At 29.9% G+C, this 27,143-nt stretch overlaps 2 protein-coding genes across 4 annotated transcripts; one reads left to right on the top strand and one right to left on the bottom strand.

Annotated features, from left to right (window-relative positions):
• Positions 1 to 54: 54 nt before the first annotated feature.
• Positions 55 to 27,143, bottom strand: LOC149884777 (uncharacterized). 3 transcript variants are annotated; one of them, XM_090096535.1, is made up of 4 exons: positions 26,957 to 27,143; positions 14,966 to 15,226; positions 5,396 to 6,703; positions 55 to 3,913 (listed from the first exon to the last, which is right to left on the bottom strand). In XM_090096535.1, exons 2-4 carry the CDS (start codon positions 15,213 to 15,215, stop codon positions 3,390 to 3,392), a joined length of 2,082 nt encoding a protein of 693 aa, XP_089952661.1. In that variant the 5' UTR covers positions 15,216 to 15,226; positions 26,957 to 27,143; the 3' UTR covers positions 55 to 3,389. The 3 variants fall into 3 exon arrangements, with proteins under 3 accessions (XP_089952661.1, XP_089952664.1, XP_089952662.1); XM_090096538.1 differs by lacking the exon at positions 14,966 to 15,226; XM_090096536.1 differs by lacking the exons at positions 14,966 to 15,226; positions 26,957 to 27,143 and adding an exon at positions 8,793 to 9,113.
• LOC149884778 (uncharacterized) lies at positions 11,388 to 13,292 on the top strand. Its single transcript, XM_090096511.1, has one exon. The coding sequence runs from the start codon at positions 11,855 to 11,857 to the stop codon at positions 12,410 to 12,412; it is 558 nt and encodes a 185-aa protein (XP_089952637.1). The 5' UTR covers positions 11,388 to 11,854; the 3' UTR covers positions 12,413 to 13,292.

Below are 27,143 nucleotides of genomic sequence, written 5' to 3'. Positions count from 1 at the left end.
AAAAGACCAACAAAATTTTAGAGAAAAAGATTATAGGTTTACAACGAAAGCCAATTTAGAGTTTATTAACACTCTTTAGCCAATATTCTTTCAGCCCAATCGAATTGCTATTTTCTATATAACTAAGTTACAATACAGAACTTGGTATTCAGTGCATTTAAATGTTTTCCTCCTAAAACCTCTATTTGCTTAAATTTTATATCTCTAAGCATTTTTTCAGTATTATTAAGTTGTTGTTATATAAGCACCTTGCAATCCAACATTGAGTATTTGGTTTATCTGAATGCTACTCTTCTTAAATGTCTTTTCGCATGTTTTCTATATTTGTAAACAATTTTTCAGCATTATCGAATTGCTAACGTTTACATAAGATTATTTTTATCCAAATTGAGCATTTAGATAATTTGCATGATTCTCTCATTTAACATCTTTTCGCAAACTTTTATTCATCCATAAAAACTGATTAAGCTCAAATTATAGTTAATTGATATTCCTAATTGATTAATCAATATTAATCATTATAAAATTGATTAATAAATGGATAATTTTCAATTGAATGATATTATAATTGAATGATTATCTCAGAATGTTTAATTTTTGTTTAAGCATCTTGCAATCCAGTATTGAGTAGTTAGTGTACCAGCATGCTTCTCTCCTAAAACATCTTTTTCCATAATTTCTAAATCTGTAAACAGTTTTTCAGCGTTTTCGAATTGTTTATTTTTATATACGCACATTGCAATCCAGTACTTAGTATTAAGTATATATTCATGTTTTTCTCCAAAAACTTCTCTTTACATAAATTTTACATCTCTAAACATGTTTTCAGCGATATCGTTTTGCTGTTTGTCATGTAAGCACCTAGCAAACCAGTATTGAGTATTTAGTGTATCCAGCATACATCTCTCCAAAAACTTCTTTTTGTATAAACATATCTCTAAACGTATTTGCAGCGCTATTGAATTGCTGTTTTTCATATAAACACATTGCAATCCAGAATTACGTATTTAATATAGTTGCATGCGTCTCTCCTAGAGCTTCATTTTGCAAAGTTTTTAAATCAGTAAACAATTGTTCAGCATTATGGAACTGTTTATTTTTATATAAGCACATTGTAATCCAGTAATGAGTATATAGTGTATCTGCATGCCGTTCTCCTAACACTTTTTTTTGCATATTTTTTACATCTCTAAACATTTTCTCAGGGATATTGAATTGTTGTTTTTTATATAAACACCATGCAAACCAGTATTGAGAATATAGTGTATATGCATGCATCTCACCCAAAACGTTGTTTTGTATTGTGTTTAAATCTGTAAACATTATTTCAGCCTTATCAAATTTTTTTACTTTTATTGAAGCAAGTTGCCATATAGTATTTAGTATTTAGTGTATATTCATGGATCTCTCCTAAAACTTCTTTTTGCAAAAGTTCTACATTTCTAAATAATTTTTTTTTCTCCTAATATTTCCTTTTGCATACTTACTAAATCTCTAAATATTATTTCAGCATTTTGGAATTGTTTATTTCTATATAAGCAAATTGCAATCCAGTATTGGGAATTCAGTGTATTTGCGTGCCTCAATCCAAAAACATTATTGTGGATATTTTCTACATCTCTAAACATTATCTCACCATTACCGAGTTGCTGTGAGTCACATAAGCACCTTGCAATACAGTATTGAGTATTTAGTGTATCTGCATGGTTCTCTCCTAAAACTTCCTTTAGCATATTTTCTATATCTAACTATTTTTCAGCATCATCGAGTTGTTGTTTTTCATATGATCATCTTGCAAACCAGCATTGAGAATTTAGTGTATATATGTTTCTCTCCTAAAACTTCTTTTTGCATTGTTTCTAAATCTCTAAATGATTGTTCTGCTTTATCAAATTGCTTATTTTTTTATAGGCATATTGATATCCAGTATTTAATATTTAGTGTATAATGAAGCTTCTTTTCTAACACCGCTTCTTGCATTATTTCTAAATATTTTTCCTGCATCTTCAAGTTGTTGCTTGTCATAAAAACACCTTGCAATCCAGAATTGAGTATTTAGCTTATCTGCATGGTTCTTCTCTAAAACATCTTTTTGCCTAACATTTTTTTATTATGGAACTGTTTATTTTTAGAAAAGCGAATTGCTATCCACCATGGAGTATTTATTGTATCTTTATAGTTATCTTCTAAAAAGTCTTCTTGCTTATTTTCTGTATTTCTATTCATTTCTTCAGCATTATTGAATTGTTGTTTATCGCATAAGCACATTGCAATCCAACATTTAATATTTTTTGTATCTGCATGCTTCTCTCCTAAGACTTCTATTTGCATATTCTCTACATCTCTAAAGATTTTTTCAGCGTTATCAAATTGTTTATTTTTATATAAGCAACATGCAATCCAGTATCGCGAACTTAGTATTTCTGCATGCTTCTCTCCTAACACTTCTTTTTGTTTTTTTTTCTATATCTCTAAACATTATTTCAGCGTTACCAAATTGTTGGCCTTCATATAAGCATCTTGCAATCAAGTGTTGAGTATTTAGTGTATGTACATGCTTCTCTCCTAAAGCTTCATCTTGTACATTTTTTAAATCTCTAAACATTTTTCCAGCTTCATCAAATTGTTTATTTCTATATAAGCACATTGCAATCCAGTACTTATTACTTAGTGTATATTCATGCTTCTCACCAAAAATTTCATTTTGCAAAACTTCTATATCTTTAAACATTTTTTCAGCGTTAACATATTGGTGTTTGTCATGTAAGCACCTTGCGATCCAATGTTTTATACTTATTGTATCTGGATGTTTCTCACCTAAAACTTCTTTTTGCATATTTTCAACATCTCTAAACTTCATTTCAGCATTATCAAGTTGTTGTTTCTCATAGTAACACCAAGCAATCCAGTAATGAATATTTATCATATAAGCATGCTTCTCTCCTAAAACCTCTTTTTGCATTGTTTCTAAATCTCTCAGCATATTTTCAGCTTTATCAAACTGTTTGGTTTTGTAAAAGCAAATTGCAATCCAGTATCGGGAACTTAATGTTTCTGCATGCTTCTCTCCTAACACTTCTTTTTGTTTTTTTTCTACATCTCCAAATATTATTTCTGCGTTTTCAAATTGCTGTTGTTTATATACGCATCTTGCTATCCAATATTGAGTATAAAGTGTATGATCATGCTTCTCTCCTAATACTTCCTTTTGAAGTGCTTCTAAATCTCTCAGCATTTTTTCAGCTTTATCAAATTGTTTCTTTTTATAAAAGCATAGTGCATTCCAGAATTGGGAATTTAATGTGTCTGCATGCTTCTCCCCTAACACTTCTTTTTGTTTTTTTTCTACATCTCTAAACATTATCTCAGCTTTACCAAATTGTTGTTCTTCATAGAAGCATCTTGCTATCCGATATTGAGTATTTAGTGTATGTACATGCTTCTCTCCTAAAGCCTCTTTTTGCATAGTTTCTATATCTCTCAGTATTTTTTTCGGCTTTATCAAACTGTTTGTTTTTATAAAAGCATATTGCTATCCTGCATTTCTTATTTAATGTATCTGTATGGTTTTCTCCTAGAACTTCTTTTGGCATAATTTTTACTTCCCTAAATATTTTTTCAGGGTTAACATGTCGTTTTTTGTCATCTAAATTTTCTAAGCTGCTTGAGTTTGAAAGTAATTCATTTTTTACGGAGGCTTTATATTTGAGGCACTTTATGTAATTTATTTTGATTCCTGCCTCTCTTAGTTTGTCTCTAAAGTATTCTTGCTTTGATATTTGATCAGCAGCATTTCCCTCTTCGGTCATCTTGATCCAACTGTTTTGATTTTCGATTGTATTTTTTAAATCCTCGTTAATGGAAACCTGTGCCTCATAGAAGCATTCGATGAAAAGCTCATGATCACTGTGTTCTGTAAAAGAAAGAAAGGAATATCTTCATTTTTTAATCTCAGAGAACGGTAGTTACTTTTTCTTTCTAATTTACTAACTTTTAAAGTCAAATGATATTTATGCAGAAAACTAGGAATCCCTTAGTCATAATTTAACTTAATTTTAAAAGTCGTTACTTATGGGAAATGTTTTTCTCAGGTAGCTTAATTTGTGAAAAGTTTTTAATATATTTTGGAAATGAATGATTAACATTTTTGAAAAGAAAAAGACTAAGTTTTGATTAACTCAGCATAGAGTTAAAAATTATTTTTGTTGAAAATGAAGTTGAAAAAAACCTAAACGATGCAATCAAATAATTTCAGAAAAATCAATTATTTGTAAATTATCATCAGTAACCAACATTAAAGTAAACCTTTAATAATAGACATTGAACTTTCTTTAAGGTGTAAAACAGATTATCAATTACTAGAATATGTATTGCCAAAGAATTTAAAAATTTTAGAAATTACAGACTTTTTTTTTACAATAGTTCCACAAGTTTAATAATCAATTTTAAAAATCAATTTGTAAATGAAATTCCATTTAACAGATAGGCTGATTTGTTAACGTTTTATTTTCATTTGTTACAAAGCAAGATGTGTTTTAATGATACTTTTTCTGAGGTTAACTCTTACACTATATGATAAAGAACATTTGCAGAAGAGTTTTTTATTCTTTCTTTAATGAAAATGTTCGACAAATAGGTAATATGTTTGTTTAATAACTTCATCACCTGTATATTATCTTGAAAGTTTTAGCTTAAAGTTTTAGCGTTCCTAGAGTTCTCAGATAAAGATAAGATAAACTCAATAAAGTTCCTTCGAAAAATGTAATTTGAATGAATTTTTTATTTGAGTACTCGAGGAATATAACATTATGCGTGGTCGAGGTTAATTAGAATGAAAAGTTTATCAACCAATGCTTTGAAGATGTAGATTGCATAATCATTTTAAGGCGGAAATAAATATTAAAAACCTTGTTGATGCAATTTTTTTTAACATTTTTTATAAAAAGTTTTTAAAAATCTATTTTTGCGCAATTATAGTTATATACAAGGGATTGGAGTATAAGGGGATAAATCATTATGGTAAATAAATCACTATAGCTTTATGCCTTTAAAAAGCTGCTTTTTGGTTGTTTTTCTTTTATAAATAAGCACATATCAATCCAATATTTAGTAATCAGTGTTACGTTAAGCAACTTTGGTTCATTTAAGACACAAGGAGTATCGATACACGAATCATAATCGAACTGTATAAGCAATCTAATCTTGTTATCATTCCTCAACACAACTTTAAAACAATGCCATTAACATTTACTCGTAAAACAATTTAAATAAAAACTCGTAAAAAGATTTTAGCAATCGCAGTAATTGTTTTATTTCAGAAGTAGCTAAGAAAATATATACAAACTGATGCTTAAAAGACAAATATGTTTTACTACTAAAAAAAAATGTGTCTTACCCCAGATGTCTCTGAGCCAAAAAGCCGGTTTGTGTAAAGGTTCCTTTAACTTGAAAATTAAATTCAAAAAGCTTCTCTCGTTGCAGTGCACAAGACCGCCAATGAAGGGCAAGCAGTAACGCAATCTTTCGTTTTTAATAATTTCATGACAACTAACGCTGAATAATACATGAACAGAGGCGCAAAACTTCATTAAAACCAAATGAACAAACTCATATTGTTGACTTACGATAGATTTTTTTATAAAACCAAGCGGTTCAAAACCATTTTCATCTAGAACCAAGCCAACCTCACTTAGTGAAATGTTTGATTTTCCTTTGTCCAATAGAACGAAGGCTACTTCACAGACCTTTAAAATATGATGCTGATAAATTCGCATTAGCTGAAGTAATGGTTCTTTCGTTTTGCAGTTTTGTTGCACAAAGTGTAGGAAAAGTAGCGCGTGTAGTTCGGTCATAGTTTTGACATACTGAATGTTTAAAGTGAGCAGCATTGAAGAAACTGCTTTCAAATAAAGTGATACAGAGAGCATAGCCGCCTCATTACGAGATAATGTATATAGTTTTTTTATGTCAGCTTTTAGAGTTTTACTCCCCAACAGATCTTCCAAGAAACTCTTTGTTCCACTAATGTTAAACCCCATAACTTGCATGATCAATGCACCTTTATAATCTTTAATTGTGCTCCAGTATCTCATTGCAACAGAGACATTTCCACTTATAACACATTTATATGTTTCTGAACTAAAGACATCTTCAAGCGCGGATATTATAGGAATGGTGTTTGATGGTTTTCGATTAATTAATTGCTCTATGTAAACGAACTCATCTAATCCATCTATAATAAACATCGTGGCATTAAACGAAGAAAGGTTGTATCCTTTCAGAATATTCTTGTAAAATTTCTTTATGAGTTGTTTCATGTTTGAAACATTTTGCAATTTGTTGAATCTATTGAACTCGAAATAAAATACAAAGTTTAAATCTTTCCAATGTAATCCGTTTGACCACTGATAAAGACAGTTTTGCAGAAAGTTTGTTTTCCCGATACCTTTAGGTCCTGAAATCAAAATCAAACGTGAGGTTCTATCAAATACCTCCTCGCATTTTATTTCTTTGTAAGTGTTTTGTTTATGACAAAAGTACTCCCATTCGTTAAAGTCATCAGTAACCGCCTTTAAGTCTGAATCTTCTACTAATGCTAACTTTAAATTGTTAACGACAGGGTTGGGATCGTTTCTTTGACTCTGTTTATGCCGACATGTCCCGTAAGTGTTTCGATAATATGCCTTCAGCTGATCACTTGCATCTAAACAAGAAGTATGTGAAGTGACAGGACTAAAGTAAATGAACTGCGTAAGTTTTACTTTCCTCGAAAAATTTAAAAATGTTATGTAAATTGCTGTCTTTGAATAAACTGTTCTTACACTATCTAACAAGAATGAGCATTCTTAAAGAAAGAGTAATAATTTTCTAATAAAGTTTTTGCAACTTTATTAGAAAATTATTATAAATGCACTCAGTTCTTCATATTATTTAAACATTATTTTATTTTATCATCATTTTATCTAAATCTCTTTTTTTTTATTAATTCAAAGGACAGAGGATTCTTTAATGATGCAGTTGACAAACTGTTCAGAGAGTATTTTATGGAAATGGGCTTGATAGAAGGTTAACAACTTTTAGTTTTTTTAGTTTGATTTAATTTAATTTAACTGAATTTAATTTAATTGAACTGGATTTAGTTTAACTGAACTGAATTTAATTGAAATGGAATTGAACTGAGAGGAAGCAATTCGGATTTTCCTATACTAAAGTTATTTTAACAGATGTGTTTATGTTTTAAGACTAGCTTTAGATATCAAAACGCCCGAAAGTTACTCTGAGAATGTTTGCATGTGAGAATCTGTATTTAATTTTGGTTTAGTTTGAAACTAGTTTTAAGATGGATAAAAATCAACAGCATAATTAAAAATTCCAGAAAAGTGTTTCAGTATATTTCAAGTTTATTTTGGAGAGGCTAACACAATAAGGCTGCTAGGATTAGAAAATTGGTTAATTTAATTTGTTTTAAAACTAACGAAAAGCGAAAATCTAACGAAAAGCAAAAAATATTAAATTTCTTCATTCATCAAGGAATAAATTTGTATTAAAGTTTAATATTAGATAGAAGGTATTGATAATAATGAAAGTTTAGAAGATAAAAGGTAAGGAGGGATCTTATTTCTTAAGCAAATAACTTTAAAAATCAAATTTCTAAAAACAGGGCCCATTTAATGTAGAACCTTTAAGCAGTGAGTTCGTGTATAATCAAAGCAGATTCAAGCAAGAAAAGAAAGAGCTTTTTTTAAAATCACTTTATTTAGGTACAATATTGGGTGTTTCATAAATTCTGTACGTGCTTTTGATTGAAATATTTAAACAAGTAACAAAGAAAGAATGTTTTTTATAGCTTTATTCAATGGTATAATACATTTTAATTGTTCATGAAGTTTACCAATTATAGTGTGTCTGTCTTTACATGCAATATTCTTCAAGTTGCCCCATGGGAAGATGTCCGGAGGAGAAAGGTCGGGAGAACAAGAAGACCAATTGATTAGGTCTTGTCTGCTGTTTCATCATTATGTGAACGTTCAATCAAGCCAGTTTCTAACCTGTCAGAAATAATGGGCATCTAGTTGAAAATATGCGCCAAGTAACATAGCTGAAGATATAAAAACTCTTCAGGCATTTGTAGATATGAACCATCTATGACCGAAATTTCGAAAATATGCGAACAAATAAGACCACCTGAAGTTACTCCTCACCACATCATTATTCCACTCTTTGAGTTGTGCACAAGTGTTTGTTGTTTTTATTTGAGGAGGCCCAAGACTAACAATAAACACGGTTAGTAGAACCGTTCAGTATTGATTGGCGCTTGTTTCACTAAATCATCTGGTTTAGCAAGTTGAAAGTTTCTTTAAACTTTGACAACATAGTCTCAAAAAGTTCCATTCTTTTGTCGAAATCATCTTCAATTAGCTCTTGTACTGCATTTAGTCTAAATTATCGAAAGCCTACTTTTTGAATAGCACGATAAGGTCTGGTTGTGCTCATCTCCATTTAGATAGTGGCCTTTTGAATAAATAAGCTCTTAGCTTCTTCAACCATATCTCTTACGCTTTAACTTTTTCAATAGAACGAACATTGTAACTCTGCTCGTCTCGTTATACTTGTCAACCAATTATCAAATCGTTTTCTCATGAAGTGGTGTAATAATTTCTGTAACGATTTCTCCGTTACCTTCTGACATTTTGAAAAATTCTCAAATTTGGTAAATAAAAAATTAATTTGAATTTATTTTTCAATCGAAAGTCGTGAAGTTATGGCTTATTTTATATATAAACAAGGCTTACCTGAAGATAATTACACTGACTTTGTTGTTTGTAATGCTCCTCAACCTTTGTCTAAGCCACATGCCAGAAATATAACAGTTATTTTTGTCCCAGTTGTTAATTTTATTAAAGAGATTGATTTGAAAACAAATTCCACTCGGGGCTCCTCTGATACCTTGTATCATTTTGTGACTAATTTTATAGAAAAAGTTATTTTAGATTAACTTCTCTATGGAGTATCAGATTTAATAAGACTTTTGTTAGCGTTGTTACGACTTTAAAATTATTCAACTGTCGACTAAAATCGACTAATATATTTTTAAAATTGACTTAGTCGACTAAAAATCGATATAGTCGAAATATTTGAATAAAAAATTTCATTGTAACCATATACTTTAATGTTGCTTGACAGTTTATTTATTTGAATAAACAAAAAAAGGAAAACGGAAATTGCAACCACAAAGAAAAGAAAAAAAAAACACGGATGGGCATTTTATATCATTTTTCATAACGATTAGTACTATAACACATTACTTAACATTTTGTTTTAAAAAGCATCAACTAAATACTATAATGAGAAAATAGAAACATTAATAAAGCGGTGCTACATAAAGTAAGCTAAGAGTTAATTTTATGTGATACAGCAAATTAGGTTAAATGTTCAGATATTTTGGTTGAATTTAAAAAAAACACTTAGAATGATATTCTAAAGCATGGCTTAATCTTTACAAATATTTTATCTTTACAAGATAAAATACTTATAAAGATATCTCTTTACTAATTGGTCAGCATCACAACAATATTAAAGATTTATAAAATTAAATCAAGTGAAAAAATAGAAATAAAGATGTTAGGAAGATTTCCCGACTAAATCGACTTTTAGTCGATTAGTAAAAAACCTATAGTCGATTAAATCGACTAATTCCATTTTTCAAAGTCGCCTAATTTCGACTTTCGATTAGTCGACTTTTAGTCGATTTAGTCGAAGTCGATAACACCATTAATCTTTATTAAAAAGTCGTCTGCGTATTTTGAATCTTGTCATGGTGAATATAGTGGCTATTAATCTAATCGTTTCTTGAGGGATATCTTCTCACACTCGGATAAGACTTTGTCGTAGCACTTCTAGGCTGTAAGGGGTGGGTGTTGGCTTCTAACACGGCGTCCCATTATATTCCAAAGATGCTGTATTGGGTTCATATCTGGGCTTCAAGCTGGCTACACCAAAACTTGAATATTAACATTACTTAAGTATTCAGTAACAAAATGTGCCGTATATGACCTTGAATTATCCTGCATAAAAAGGAACCCATCTCCAATGTACTGTGCAAAAGTTACCACAATAAGTTCTAAAATGTCTGCTATGTATTATTGAAAAGTCAGGCGTCCAAAATCAACGATACAAAGTTCTGTAGGAGCTGTTAAAGATGTTCCGCCCCATACTATCAATGAGCCGCCTCCATATAAAGTGGTTTCTCGAATGTTAAAAGCCAAATATCTTTCATTTGGTCTTCTTTACACTCTTGGGTGGCGATCAGAACTGACATGGCAAAACCTTGACTCATCTATAAATAAAATCTATCTCCAATCATGCATTTCCCAATTCATCTGCCTCCTTGCAAAAGCCAGTCTGTTTCGTCGGTGGTCTTCAGACACTCTATAGCTGCTTCAGAACCAATAGCTGCTGCCCAAGGTCGTAAATTTAAAGCATAAAGTCTTCTTCTTATACTATCTTGACTAACTGCAGTTCCATGAACCTCAACAAGTTGTATTTGGAGACTTCTTGCAGTAATGAACCGTTCTCTCAGTGTTCGAAGCACGTCAAATTTGGTCTAGAACGCTTCATTGCAAATAGATGTGTTGCTCAAATGACAGTTATCTTTTCTACTGTTAAAACAGTTTAAAACCAATACATACTTTTTTTTTAGAAGTGAGGTTTAATTACAACAAAACATAATACTTGTGAAAAGCTGCTTTAATTTCAAAGTTAAATAAGGGAAACGAAATAAAACCTACAAAAGGCGTAACAATAAGCATTATTATCATCTTTGTAATTGATAAATCTGGGAAATACATAATATTTTATTAAAATAAGTCGGAATTTATAAGCGGTGCGTTAATTTTACGGTTAAGTGCATATAAGCGAGTATAGGTGAGTCACTTGACATAAAAAGTGAATCTGAGCATATAATATGCCGCAATTTATTATCTACAAATTCTTCTCAGAAAGTATTCTTGAATTAGTATTAGAATGCAGTGAAGATCTTAATAAAAAATTTTTTTAAAGTGTTTTAGTTAGCCTGGGTGTTGGAAAGTTGTGAATGGTTATCATAAATGTTGGTAAAAATATTACTTGTCTATTGTTTCGTCTTGAGGTGCCCCAAACCTTTTTAAATTTACGAATATTCATTTTTTTATTTTAGTTTATTAATTTTTGAAATTGTTACAACTTTTTTTTTTAGAACTTTAACTGGCCTGGGTGTTGATACTGTTGATTGTTGAATAATGATTAGTTGTGAATTAATATCGTAAATGTTATGTTAATTTAGTATTTGTCTACATTGTTATCTTGAGATGCACGCAAAAGTTTAAAAATTGTGAAAATCTAGCTTTTTTGCTCTTTTTTTTTTTAAAAAAAAATTTAGCGCTCTATAATATTAATATTTTCTTAGCATTTGTTTTTATGCCTCCATCTGGTGAATCAATTTGAAGAATTGCATATGGCTGACAACATTGAATAAATATTATATATTCTATCAAGTTTTGGAATATCAAGGATCGACATTCAACAAAATAAGAAAATGCCGACTCAGACTCGAAATCAGAACATTTGTCCTGTATTTGGCAAAACTAAATGGATGAGTAAAAATCTTTTACCAACATACGGGGATATTATTAAACACTTTATGTTAGTGCGACAAGAACTGACTGATGGACAAGCGAAAGAAGCAACAGTTAATATAACTTCCAACAAAGTATGTGAAGATCTTGTGCAAATTTGGCACAGAGGATCAATACCGCTTATATCACCTTAGCAAATAGTGGCGAAAATAAAAGATTATCATGACAAATTCAGGATACTAATGAAACCTTATAAACAAAGATCCAAAGATTCAAATTATCTGCATAAAATTGAATTATTCAAGAAAGACTCGGATTGTATGTTTGATATTGCAGCGTGTAGCTGTAAAGATCTGTCAACGTGCACCTATGAAAAGATTCGTAAAGTTCCAATCAATGAAAGAGTATTCCTTGTCGATCAACGAAATGAAAGAAAAATGATGATAGGCAATGTTGACATTAAAATAACAAAACAACAAGAACGGAAACTGAAGAGAAAACATACAGATGCATCAAGAATGTTGAATTTTAAGTGTGCAACCAGCCCGAGTGCTGGAAGTTGTGTTTTGCAGCAATATTACAGTTCTGATGAATGTGATGGTGCTTCTGATTTAGTTATGTTGGAACATTCAGATGACGAAGAAACTGAACCTATAACAGTGCCACTACAAGCTGATACATGTTCGCCAAAAACAAGCTCTCAAATGCGACACCAGCTGCTAGTAATAGCTCGTGAATGTGATAGATGGGGAGTATCGGATCGTTCAGCTGCAGCCATAGCGGTCAGCTGTTCTGGTTGATTTTGGTATTATTAATGAACAAGATTCGTCTGCGGTAATTGATCCAAGCAAAATTCATCGAGAAAGACAGAAAAATAGGAAAAGTTTACAAACTGATCCAATAAAAAAAGTTGAAGGGTTGTATTTCGATGGCTGAAGAGACAAAGCCAGAAATCGAATTATGAAAGGTGATAAATTTCATCCAGTAACAGAAACAGAAGAGCACATTGTGTTAATAAAAGAACCTGATTCGCAATACCTGGGACATATTAAAACATCAGAAGGAACATCGCTAAATTTAACAAACAAGATTGTGGAATTTTTAGATAAAAATGAGATTGATAAAAGCACAATGGTAGCAATAGGTTGTGATGGTACCAATGTTAACACTGGATGTTGTGGTGACGTTATTAGACTGATTGAAGTACATTTTAAGAAGTCGATGCACTGGTTTGTATGTTTACTACACATGAATGAATTACCGCTTAGGTATCTCATGATACATCTAGATGGCGTTACACATGGACCAAATTCATTTTCTGGCCCAATCGGAAAACAGTTAAAAGAATGCGACATGCCAGTAGTAACCTTTCAACCCATTGAAGGTAATGTTTTGCCAAACATTGATCCAAACGATCTGAGCACAGATCAAAAGTACCTACTTGAAATATGTCACGCAATCAATAGTGGCCAATGCAGTAGCGATTTGGGCAACCGTAAACCAGGACCAATGTGTCATTCTCGCTGGTTAACAACCGCCAATCGGATTCTTCGATGTATATTTCAAAAGAATGTCCAGACAAACACTTGATAACACTTGTAACATACATAGTAAAAGTGTATGCACCTATATGGTTTTAAAAAGTCAAAACCGTCATGTACAAATGGGAGTCGTCATCTTTTTCAGATAATTCATTATGCCAGATACTTGTCTACGAATCTAAAGAGAACTGTTGATCCAGTAATGCAAAGAAGTTCTTATTTTGGTCATCCTGAAAACTTGCTGATAACAATTGCAACAGACGAAAGACCACACATTCGTCAACTAGCTCTAAGACGAGTGCTTGCAGCAAGATCCAGCAACAATTAAACAGATACTGAACCTAGAGTGTTTAAGGTGCCCTTGCTAAACTTCGAAGCACAAGATTACACAGAAATAATCAGTTGGTCATCAAACAAACGCACAGAACTGCCAATGTTTCGATCTTTTCCATCCAATCAACTTGAAGAAAACATTCGATCTTCAGAAATGTTACAATTTCAATCATTTCCATGCCACAAACAGGCCGTTGAACGGGTGATTAAGCTTGTGACAGAAGTGTGTACTGCCGCGTGTGAACCCCAGCGTGACGGTTTCATTCGTGCAAGAATAGAATCACGTTCAGCCATGAAAGTGTTAATACAAAGTCAGATTTTAGTTTTATCAAATAACTGTTTATGACTGTTCGACGTTGGTAACATTAAAATAAAGAATTCAAGAGTTAGGGCTGTAACTAAACAAAAGGACAAAACTGTTATAGTTCTACCACTGCATTTTTTTAACTTTTAAAATTGTGAAGTTTCAAACTACTATGAAAATGTAGATTTTAAAAGTATTAAGGCTTTAAAACTGTTATTTTCAAACGTAATTATATAATGATAACTTAATTACATAATGCTATTATGGAAAATGGTGTGAAGAACTACTTGTTGCATGCATATTGCATAATGCATAATTGCATATTGCATATATTGCATACAATGCATACAATGCCATAAATTGTATACGTATAGCGTCATCTAATATAATTTATGATTTCCTTCTTCAACTAAGTTCAACAAAAATTGTTGAACTTAGTTGAAGAAGGAAATAGAAAAATTAGAAAAATGCCAATATCTGGTGTATTTAAAGTACTTGGGGGCAACTCAAATTCATACTTTTTACAAATAATATGTGCATATCATATCTTGTATGGTTTGATAACCTGTTTTAGACACAAGCAACAGCATAACAAAATTTTAAAATATATATATTTATTTCTTTTAAATATCATATTTTACAAAACAATATTAATTTCAGATAATTCACAAAAAAACAATATTAACCTCAAGATGAAACCCTGAAGAACTAATAATTTAATACAATGCTTTAAGTATCAGTATACAACTTTTGCACACCCAGGCTAACCAAATCTATGAAAAAAACTTTTCACTGCAGCCTAATTAGTATATGTTAAAAATATGGAGAATATGTTTTTATATTGTTGTTTTACTTTTACATAATATTGCTTCTGAAAGCGAAATGCAAAACGCTGCTAAAAGTTTATTATTGTTATTTGCATAAAAAGAAATATTTAATTAAAGCTTTTCCACTTAGACTTTTACGTTTTTTTTTATAAACTTCTTGGGTGACAAAGCTTTTCACATAAAAATATTGCAGAACTTGTATTTTAAAGCCACGTTGTCTTAGATCCCATTATTTCTTAGAGATATTGTATTTTAATGACGAGGTCATATATTACCAGTTAGGAAAATCTTTTTCATTAAACAAGAATGCGTTTTAAAAAGTGCATAAAAAAACGGAGCTACACTTACAAATCATTTGGATTTCATTCAAAATATCTGCTCTACCCATCAGCGTAAGAGACGTTTTGATCACAGACATAAAGTCAGAATGATTTCGTAAAACAAGCAATCTAAGTAGCTCTTCCATTTTACATTGATCACAGTTTTTACCGAGGTCGATAGAATCAATAGTAGCTTCGGAAAAAACGGCCTCATGTGCCAATTTTTTCCAATCAGAAGCTATCTTATCAACCAATATGGATTTTATTCTGGGATCCATGATGAATGTGTCTGAAAAAATACAAGATACTTTGCATTTAAGTTTTAACAAATCGATTTTTAATATTTATATTTTCACTAAAGCTTTGAAAGCCGTTGAAAAATACTGCACCATTGTTGAAACATATGCTAAAAAACATTTGTTGAAAAATGCTTACAATTTAGATAAACAGGCCGAACTAAGCAATAAATGACTCCTAGTAGTACGGAAATGGAGCGTAAACAAAAACAAATCTAAACTGAGGATCTTGAAAGGGGAATTCAGAAATAGAAAAGTTAACTTTAGCTTTAAGAAAATGCACATGACTCAGATTTCACTGGTTAATTGCCAACTAAAAAAAAATCCAGGTAAGAGGTACTGGGGTTAGTTGACTACAATTTTAGTTTTTGAATTCTGTGTATTTCCGGCTGAGTTTTTTTGAAAATATCAAACTGCAGTTCAAAAGAGTATAAAGTTGGTAATCATATTCAAATGTCAAACATTTTTAAAAAAATAATTGGTGGATCAAAATGGGGCTCTAAAAAAGAAAGAAATGTGTGCTTACCCCGTCCCGGAGTTACATACACCAGCGGAATAAGTTAGCATAATATGTAAAAAGAGACAAGTTTAGCAAGATTAAGCATCTTTTTCAAGTGCATCTTTTTTATTGAAGCTGATGATAGTTTTCATGAAACAGCTTTAACCTTAACTTTTTTTGACATTAACTTTCTTTGCCTCTAAGCCAATATAATATTTAGAACAAAAGAGTTACTACTAACTTCATTAATACTAACTTCAAATATTAACTTCAAAAATACTAACTTCATTATTATTTAATATAAATAGTGACAACTACTTTAATCTTAATCATGACAGTTGTCACAAATGTAAAGTGATGTGTTTCCAATTATGTAGGACTCATGAGCCCAAAGGTGACGATTTTTCTAGATATTGTCCGATATTAAAGAAGGAGAAAATCTGCGAAGAGGGCTTTTGTTTGAAAAAATATTATTGTCATCAGATTGATTTGTTGCTAGAAAACTACATGCTAACAGGTCCATGGAGCCAGTTATGAAAATGTTTGATATGTTTGAAACGTACAATGGGACTTCGAACGCCACGGTTTGGATACAACGAACGAAGATGATTGGTGAAATTCAGAACCTTATTTTGAACCACTTTTTCCGATTCTTCTCATAAAGGCAGCCTATTGGGCGCGAATGAGTGTACAATGCAATGATCACGAAAGATAAAAGAGATTTAATAGAAGTCAAGCGTGTGTTATTAGCAGCATTTTTTTTAGATGTCTACGCTGCATACGAACTATTCACAAAAAAGAAAATTAAGTGACGGAGAGAAAACTGAAGTGTTTTTCGCGGACTTAAGACTATTACTTTGCCAGAAGCTTTATCATTAAGATTTAGAGTCGTGATGGATCAGATTGATATTATGTCACCCAAAGTAATAGCTGTGTTAAACCGTGTAGATGTGACTGATAGTGATGCTGTTGACTCTGCATCTTGACACCATGTTATAAAAGCTCCTGTACTGTTTAAAATTGCAAAGGTTTGAACTATATTGCAAAAAACTGTTCACTTGCAAAGAACTTGTTTCTGAGGATCCATCGATGTTTAAACACGCTGTATCAAAGTATTTGAAGCTTCAGGGAAACAAGTGCCCGGGTGAGGAATTTCCGATCCAAAAATCAACGTAATTACTCAAACTCTCGAAAGGTAGAAAAGTTTAAAGGAAAGACTCGTCAATGCATTAGATAAGCGCTCTATGCATCGCTAATCGGAAATAGGAATTTGCGCATTTTTTTTAGTAACTTTTCATATTTAAATTTTTTAAAGTTTTCCTTTTTTTTTTTAATTCACTGTAAAAAAAAAGCTATTTTTAGTTTTTTAAACTTTTGATATTTAAAGGCTTTTTTCAAAGGTTAAAAAAACTCATATTTTTGTTAACATTCTTTCAAAGTATATGATAAATGTTAAATTTCTATACTACTTTTATGCGAATTTAAAATAATCATATATTTAATTGAATGTAAAACTACAAATAGAAAAAAAGGTTATTGGTCAAACTTTTTTGTTGCTTTTTTGTTTTCTTAAACATTGATTGATTTGAGCACATGGCCAGAGAGCTCGGCTTTCTTTTTTTGAATAAAATATAGCTACTGTGTGGAGGGATAACTAAAATAAAAACAACGATCGACAAAAAAAAGTTTACAAGATGGTTCATCAACTCTTCACATAAATAAGTGATAAAGCGTTAGAAGAAAAGTTAAATACAACTAGGAAAAAAAGTAAACACGGTGACGCGTAAACGATAAAGCGTAAGAAGAAAAGTTAAATACGGCTGAGAAAAGATGTAAACTCGGAGACGAATAGACGATTAAGTGTAAGAAGAAAAGTTAAATAAAAATTGGAAAAGACGTAAGCACTGAGAGGCATAAACGATAAAGCGTAAGAAAAGTTAAATAGAACTTTCAAAAAAACCATCAAAAACTATAAAATCTCAAAAAATAAAGAGAGACAGGGATAGAGATTACAGCGACTGATGAGTTTGGTCGCCTCTTTGGAAGGAGAGAAGAAGAAAAGAAGACGATGTTTCAAAGAGAACGTTTTAAGAGGGTTTTAAGAAGAATTTTAAAAAGAGGGAGAAATTTGTGAAAGTAAAAGTACTTTGATGAACAAGCAGTTTTATAAGCAGTGTAATAAGCAGTTGAAAAGAAGAAAAGAAGAAGATTTTAATATTGGTTAAATAAGAATAAACAGAAGATTCAAATAAAAAAGACGTATTTGTAATAAAAAGAAGATATAAAAAAAGAGGAGCAATTGATATAAAAAGTATTGAACACTGCAAGAAGCGTAAGAGAATATTATTTGCATTATTTAAACAAAAATAATACAAATAATATTCTCTGGCGCAAAAATATTAAGACAACCTCTGTGATCACTTGCTTTAAAATCCATTCTCACTACTGTGAATTTTATTCAAAAACCGTATAAATTCTGAATGGAAACACCGTAGTTAAATAAAACTTGGTATATGAAGACTTTATCTTAGGCCTTTCCTTTTTAAGCTTTTATTTGACTTAGTCTTACATTTCCAATGGCTTTAACAAATTATCAAAATGGTACTTTCACTCTTCATCAACTTTTAACACATGTGTTCCCCCAAGGCATATTTTCATAAAAGTGTTTAAATATCTTTAGATGGATGGAGATGATTTTATTATAAAGTTAGCACAGGAGGAACGTGATGACATATATATTATTTGTAAGTTGAGAGGTGATGGTCAAAGTGAATAATTTGAGTGTCTGAATGCAGTAACTATGAAGAGAGGTGTGGATGATTGGACTGTGTATAGTATAGCGTTTGTCATGTTGGAATTTCGAAATGGGAAATAAATAATTTGGAAACGTTGCAATCCAAACAATCCAAATACAACCCGTCACCATATCTTTGTTTTGCATACGAGATTTCTTTTATTAGAGAAGTTTGAACATTTATGAAATGAAAATTTTTTAAAAAAAAATATTGAGTTTCCACCTCATGACAACATTTTTGTTGTAAACTCAAGTTTGTCAACTATTTATACCGCAATGAATGATGGTGGATTCGGAGCGTGGATTGGGTCTTCAATACTGTTTGCAAAATCTCAGCAGTGAAATAACAAAGAAAAACTCTACCAAAGAACAGCCATGAGTTTATTGAAAGCAAAAAATAAGCCAGCTGTGATTACAAAAATTTTAGATTTGGACACCACTATGATTAAAGTATTAACAGTATAACCACATGACCGGATATAAAAATTTTCAAGCAGAAGTTTTAACGTCATTTTGGTCTCATTTCTAAATTCTAAAAGCCATTCAAAATTCACAGTCTGTGCATAGGCTGGTAGCTCATGGTGTTTATCTTAATAACTAATTTAAGTATCAAGGTTCTTTGTCTGAGAATGTCACAAATATATAAAAGTTGGTCATTCACGGAAAACTTTCTTTGCCAAATCACTAGGGATGCAGCTAATGGTCTATTGGTGACATCTGACATGTAACTATATTGAAAGAAGGACAAAATATGTGTAGTATAAAAGCCAGAACAAATTAATGTTTCAGCTTATAAGGTAAATATTGCAAATAGCTATATGCACCTATAAATTTTGATATTTAATGATGGTGCTTAAATCTATTAAGGATAGATTTTAGGAAAAATGCTGTTGTTGGCTGATATAATATTTCTGAGGTCTTGTCACACAACGCAGTACATGTGTTTTTTTTTTGTTTGCAAAAATCTAACATTAATTAATTGTCAGAAAAGTTGAAAAAATAAGAATCCCAAACTTTTATGCTTGAGAAAGAACTTTGTCAATAAGCCTCAAACTGACTCAATTTTGAAGGCTTGTTGAAAATAAATGATGTTCCTTATAAGGATTCCTGAGAAATGTTCAGAACATTAATTTTAATTCTATTTTAGTTATGCCTATTTTTTATATTGAATACTGTTCTTTGTTGATTGCATTATTATTAGAATAAGAATTTGATATTTGATTACTAAACTTTTCATTATAATAATAAAACTTTTTGTAATGGTTTTTAAAAACTTTATTGTTATTAAATAATTTCGGAAGTCAAAGAGTAATGGTTCATATGAAGAAAAGAAATCAAGATATAATATCATTCTAAGCAACTTTAATTGATATGCAACTTTTAAAAAACGATTATTTTCATAGCCACATAAATTTAAAATCTTATTTTAGAATCAAAACCGACCGGTTTTTTAACTAAGTTGCACATGTCGGAATACCAACAGGATTAAATGTTGCGCTAATAATCATGAAATCACCGATGTGTTGAGAGATAACTACAGGTATATTTTTAGGAAAGGTATATTTTTAGAGAAGGAAAAACCAACACAAACCAAACATAAACATTTCTCATCATTAAAGTAATTTTCATGGTATTGACTTTTTCCTACTTTATATTATTTTCCTATATGCTTCTTTTTTTAATTGGCTTTTTACTCTTCTCAATTTTAAAATTAATAAGGTTTTTTTTTTTCTTTTTCTCTTCTACATCGAACTTTTTCTTCTTTGCAGATTTTTTTCTTTTTTTAAAACTTTTTTTGATGAAACTGTTACTCATGTAGTTTAAGGCCAGTCTCCGTAAATTTCGGGTTTGTTTCGTTTATCTGAGGGTGACGTAAAATTTTGCCGTTCAGATCCCGCAGTATTTTTCTAAACGTTTTTAATAAAGCAGTGACTAAAAATGTCCGACAAGAAAGTTTTCTAATTTTTTGAGTATATTGATGGCTCCGCGCAAAATCGGAATATTTGCTATCTCCGTCCAAAACAAAATTGATCTATCTGCAATTTCCGCGTAAAACAAAATTGGACTATCTGCATTTTCCGCCAGCTTTATTTTTGAACTATCTGCATTCTCCGGGCGTTCAAAGTTATTATTGCATGAAATTATGCGCCTTGTCAAAATGTGATTTCACTACAAATGGCAGATCTGATGATAAAGTTGTTAATAAGAAGACAGTAATTGCATTATTTTCCATCTATTCCTGAGATATAAATCTGTTTAAGTTTTAACACAAAATTTCACTTGCCACATTTGATTTTTTTAGAAGTAATTATTTTAAATAGTTATATGACATATGGTATGTTAATGCAAATGAAAAATTTACAATATTTTTAGAACATCATTTTAGCAGTAAAAATAAGAACAGTCTGCATCTACTTTAATCTCAATTCTGAACTTAGTAAGCGTATACACATCATGAATTGATCAAAGTGTAGCTGATCGCAAAACCAATTGTATGTATTCAAATTTAATTTGAAATTAAAATGCTACTGGATTAAGAAAACGTTTTACAGTTTTACGAGGCTTATTCGAAACATTGTTTGGCGATTTTCAAGATTGTCTATTTTCAACCGAAAAAAAAAAGTAGTGTTACTGTTTTATCTATATTATGTAGTTATACTATATAGCATATAGCAGTCAGTCATGTTTCGGTTAAATGTTAAAATAACAAGTTGGTTTGTTTAGCTTCAAAAATTAATTAATTCAAGTGTATTATTGCTATCGTCAAATAAAATATGTTAGATCTTAAAAATATGTTAGAACTACAAAGTTAAAGATGTTTTTAGATAAGTTATGTTTGAATGTTAAATTATAATTTCTAAAGTTAAAAGTTACCTAAATGTGACTATAATTTAAATTCAAGTAATTAATATTGTCTATTACAAATGTGGTGATTTATTATATTGGATATACTGTAAAAGTAATAAAAGCCTGATATTCAGATCAATGTGCAAGTTAAGGATATGTTTATTTAAAACAGCAGTTTTTTGGTATTTTGTAATTATTCTTTTATAGAAAAAATACAGCTATTTTTGATAGTATCGTATTTATTACTATCGTAGTAAAGAAATTACAACCCTTTTTTATATATCATTACATCTCAAAGTCTTGGATATGTAAAAATTATCAAATATAATTGGAACAAAATTGTTTGATCATCACTGCAGTTGAGGTGACATCTGATTAAACCAATGTTTAATGGTTTAGAGCTCAAATCCAACTGAACCTTAGGTTCAGTTTGATTTTATTTATATATATATATATATATATATATATATATATATATATATATATATATATATATATATATATATATATATATATATATATATATATATATATATATATATATACCTAGATCGTAACTAACAAAATTATTGCTATTAACCTAAAAAACTTCATCAAAACCTGAAAAACTTCAAATATTTAAAGAAACACCACCAAAAATTTATGCACCCGAAAAACGCAGATAGTCCAAAAATGTATCTGGCAAAAATGCAGATAGTTCAATTTTGTTTTACGCGGAGATTGTAGATAAGCCAATTTTGTTTTATACGGAGAAAGCAGATAAACCAAATTTGTTTTCCGCGGAGATTGCAGATAGTCCGATTTTGCGCGGAGCCATCGATATATCATGTGTTCATAACATGTTATGAATTAGTATATAGTATGATTTATAACAAACCACATTACTTATTATTCAAATCTTGAATACTTATTATTTACAATAGATTTTTTAAATTCGATGTAAATTGTGTTAGTGTATTTTACAAAATTAGTGCTAAATGTTCAGAACAGAATATAGAAAATAGAAAGTGCTCAATCTTCTTAAAGAACAAGAAAATAGAAAGACTTCTTAACAATTCTGAAAAAAGAGAAACTATATATATATATATATATATATATATATATATATATATATATATATATATATATATATATATATATATATATATATATATATATATATATATATATATATATATATATATATATATATATATATATATATATATACAATATCTAAACAATATCTAGATAATCTAGATAATATCTAAACAAACAAAAAATTAATAAATTAATTGACTGGATGATTATTGTTAAAATAAAATGAATAAAAAATTATGATAAACTAAATAATGATAATCAATACAAATCAAATCCTATTTAATAAAAATTTATTACTAGAGTTTAAACTATTAATCTAATAATATTACAAAGGATATTATCAAAACCAATCGCAAAGGATGTTTTCAAAACCAATCGCAAAGGTTTTTCCAATTCATTTTGATGTTTATAAACATTCGACAATTACCATAACCTTTAAACTTATCTAGCTGCTTTAAATATATTTATGTAAATTACTTGTTAATTCAACTAATTTCCATGAATTTGTTGTCATTAATTTATAATGTATTTCGAATAATAATAACTTTACTACAAAAGAATTTAATAAATTGATTTCTATTTCTTCCAAACAAATTGGTTAAATTTGTTTTGTCTACAGTCTACTAAACACTACTGCTGATTTTATTAATTTATTTATTTTCAATCTAAATCTTTTTCTTTCTTGTAATATTTTCATTCTTGTTAAATAAACATTTTCTTTTTCTTCATTTTTTCCAGTTTTATTTATCTTTACTATACAAATTAAACATGCTATCAGTCAAATTTCAATGTGTTGTATTTAAGCAGGATCCATCCTCCTATAGTAAAATAAATCACATTTCTATATAATTATAAAAATATACTTGTAAATAATTTTTTTTTTAGTTATATAGTAAGCATTGTAAAATAGTAATTGATTTCTTTGACCAGGAAGTTCCATCAAACTACATTAAAAAATAAAAAAAACAATGAAAAGTACTCAAAAGAGACTATGCTGTTAAAGTATATTTGGAAACTAAAAGAAAAAAATATTAATTTCAAATTAAACTGGTCTATTCTAAAAACCAGGGCTGTGGAGTCGGAGTCGGAGTCGTGGAGTCGGAGCTCATTTTGGCTGGAGTCGGAGTCGGAGTCGGAAAAATTGTACCGATTCCGACTCCGATTTAAAAAAAATCTTTTAAAGTTTCATAATTTTCATAAGGATTTTATGGATGTTACAAAACTAAAAGTCCCAGGATGGTCTGAAAGCTGTAGGATATCCAGACACAATGGGAATTGTAGTTTGCAACAACTGGATAAGGAGTTTGACATGTTATTTTTAGGCCTTTAAAACAGTGATAAGCAATACGTTATTTTGCTGCTTATCACTGAGAATCATATATCACCTCCCTTGCGCTCTCCTCTACCTTCCCTTAAACTATATAACTTCATGGTCCCCTAACTCCCGACTTAAATTGTCTGGCACTGTGCTACATATTCTTAGTAGAAAGCTAGGCGTACCACCACCAAGCACCAAAGAGTTGCTCCACAAACAGAAAGACTGTAAGTATTCAATTAACTTTGTTTCTCTGGAGAGAGAGAATATTAGCAAATTAGTGATTGAAGAAGCTGTTAAACAAAAAGAAGAACTTAATGAATGTCTCAAGGGACGCTTTGTGTTTCTTAACAAAGTGAACTATTTTGCAATCAATGTTTAATTCTTTTTTGAAAAAAATGAAGCAGTTACCAAGACATTGGCAGTAAAAGACACCAAAGCTAATCACACCAGCGAATTTCTCCAGGTCTTAGTAGAAAAGATTCTTAAAGAATATGAACTTAAAGAAGAACAAGTTCTTTCTGTCCAACTGACAATATTTCAAACATGATTTTGACAAATTCATTATGTTATTAGCGACTGCATAAGAGTTTATTGCATAACAAGAGTTCAGAAAAGTTGTTTGTTTAGAAATTGTTTTCTAATAAATATTGTTTAAAGTACTAAGTGGTTGGTTTATTTGTATCATAGTTATGAAATTGCCAATGTTAACATTTTACTACAGTTATTTGTTGTTACAAACAAATAACTGTTGTAAAACAACTATTTGTTGTTAAAAATTGGTTACTTATGAAGGAGTCGGAGTCGGAGTCGGGAGTCGAAGTCGGAGTCGGTCCATGATAAAATCAAGGAGTCGGAGTTGGAGTCGGAGTCGGAACAGCAGCTTACCGACTCCACAGTCCTGCTAAAAACTGCGCCTACCTATAATAACATATCTCAAAAATGTATATTTTGTTAACAAAAAAAGTTTAAAATTATTACTTATTTAGATCAAGAAAACTTACTATATAAAAAAAACTGAATTTATTCCTAAATGCAGACATGAAAATAAGTACCTTTTAAAAAATTTTAAAAACAAATGACAAAACTTATTAACCAAATTTATTTAATTCAAAATACCAATTAAAAATAATTCATATATATATATATATATATATATATATATATATATATATATATATATATATATATATGCATTTATAATTTCTTTATTACGAATAACTTCCACCGACAGAAACTTTTCTGTTTATGCGGTCATCAAAAAGCCTTTCAAAACAAAATCGCTAAGTATTACCGAGTTCTCGACACTTCAGTGGGCGTTGTTGAAAGAAATAATTAAACGTCGGATTTTCTACCCTACTTTCTGAATCAAAGTTTGAAAAAACAATATAACTCAATATCGATGTCTTTTAGCTTGTAGATAATTAGAAAAGTTGTGCTGAAAAATTCAAACCCTTATTTTTTGAAACATTCTTCTTTAAGTTTAAGGACAATGTGCGTCATCCACCATATTTTTGTCAATAATATTTTTTTCAACTTAGCCCAACTTTTGCTAAGTATTATTCAGCTTAGACAACAAATTTTCAAAAACAGTTTTTTTTAAAAAGAAGTTATAGAAGGTAGGACGAACTACCATAAAAATTTGGACTGATCTTAAATCACCTGAGTAGTATTAATGTGCTTCCTTTTCCTTGTCCTCTTTTTATTTAAAATTCTTTCTTTTACATAAGTTTTTTTGAATGGTCTAAAATATTCAGGAGTTATAATTGTAATGCTTTATCTGAATTAAGTACATCATGATAGCCTGAAGATGGGATAAGGCAATATGGATCTAAATTTTTTGAGGTATAAACTTCTGGATTGTCTTTCTCTGATATTGTTAAGTCAACATGAGTAATAGTAATGAGATAGGTCTTTCTTTTGAGATTCTAGTATATTTGAAAAAATGATTTGAAAACTGTAAAAACTAAACTTCATTCACCAAACAAGAAAGTTTCTCATAAGAAGTAACATGTCCAACTTGTTTAAAATATTTACGAGCTACAACATAATCTGGAGTTTGAACTGTGGTTACCAGAGTTTCATCCATATTCCAAATATTTCCACTTTCCAGTTTTAAACAATTAAGAACAGATTCTAAATTGTAAAACTTTGTAACATTAGTGTGATTCAAACTGGAAACAAGTGCTTCACTTGTTGCATCAAGTTTACTTATTGATCATTTTTGTGGCTTTTGAGATAAGCGGTGAACTAGTCTTCTCTAGCTACTTTATTTCTAGTCCGATTATGTGGCATTTTGATTTTATTAGCATTTCTATACTAGAAATGCTAATAAAATCAAAATGCCACATAATCTTTTTTTTTTATAATCTAATAAATTTTTATGCATATGTGTATATATATATATATATATATATATATATATATATATATATATATATATATATATATATATATATACACTTCCGAATAGACCTTGCTCCTTCTAAAATAGCATCAGAAGCATTTTTTATTACATTTTGAGGAGTTATAGCCCTCTCTCTTTTTTTTTTGTATTTTCGCTTGCCTATTGATCTTTATTATCATATAACTTTAGTGAATTTACGGCCAATGTGAATAGGAGTAAGGTGGCTTATGTTGCCAACTAGCCCTACAATTATTGTACTCACTTACCCCTAAAAGCTATTTGTTCACAAAATGGCCCACAGCTTTTTAAAACGCAAAGTATTGAAAAACACGAAGTATGACAAGCTTGAGTGAGCTATAAACACTTACATATATTGAGTTTACATGTAGCTAATGCTATTGCTTTTTAAAATTGAAAAAGTAATATAATTACAAAAGTTACAAAATTAGTAAAAAATACATAAAAATCGCTGTAACTTCTATACGCGTGCGCTAATTGTCCTGATACTTCACTTGTAGATCAATTAGTTAAGTAAGAAGGTTCCATGTGAGCTCTTAAAATTTCTGGTGGAAACCTCCTAAGTTAAACACAGTATGTCATCTTACCGCTGCAGCTAACTAGCCCTCTAAAAGTACTCTAATTCACATTTGAAAAAAACGACGACTACTTTTTAGAACTTAAAAAAAACGAAAAAAGTGAAGATAATTGTTCTACTTTAGTTTAAGCTTCTATACTCGAGATTGATTAGGTTTTAAAGTTATTTAAATAAAAAATAACTCACTGGTTCGCTCCTTATTTTTGAATCGCACGGTTTAAAGAATTTTCAACAAGCTCATGTAACTAAGCAAAAATTCATGCTGAAGTCTGTTAAAAGTCATTGAAATAACACAATGATTGGAGATACGTAAGATAACACAATCTAATTGGTGGAAATGTTAATCACTGTTTCTATGCTTAGTAATGGTAAA

This window comes from Hydra viridissima, unplaced genomic scaffold (genome assembly GCF_058129835.1).
Source record: "Hydra viridissima isolate aposymbiotic clone 2 unplaced genomic scaffold, HvirCarnegie_v1 scaffold_8, whole genome shotgun sequence".
Taxonomy (NCBI): Eukaryota; Metazoa; Cnidaria; class Hydrozoa; order Anthoathecata; family Hydridae; genus Hydra; species Hydra viridissima.
This window is presented reverse-complemented; position numbering and strand designations above follow the sequence as displayed.

What these genes read in the sequence shown, in the direction of transcription:
- LOC149884778 (XM_090096511.1), top strand. Translation starts at nt 11,855, where the DNA reads ATGAAACCTTATAAACAAAGATCCAAAGATTCAAATTATCTGCATAAA.
- LOC149884777 (XM_090096535.1), bottom strand. Translation starts at nt 15,215, where the DNA reads ATGGATCCCAGAATAAAATCCATATTGGTTGATAAGATAGCTTCTGAT. An exon ending in GAATGAAATCCAAATGATTT is followed by an intron (nt 6,704 to 14,965) that starts GTAAGTGTAGCT and finishes CTTCTTGTTTAG; the next exon opens with ATGCAAGTGATCAGCTGAAG. An exon ending in TTGGCTCAGAGACATCTGGG is followed by an intron (nt 3,914 to 5,395) that starts GTAAGACACATT and finishes TTTCTTTTACAG; the next exon opens with AACACAGTGATCATGAGCTT.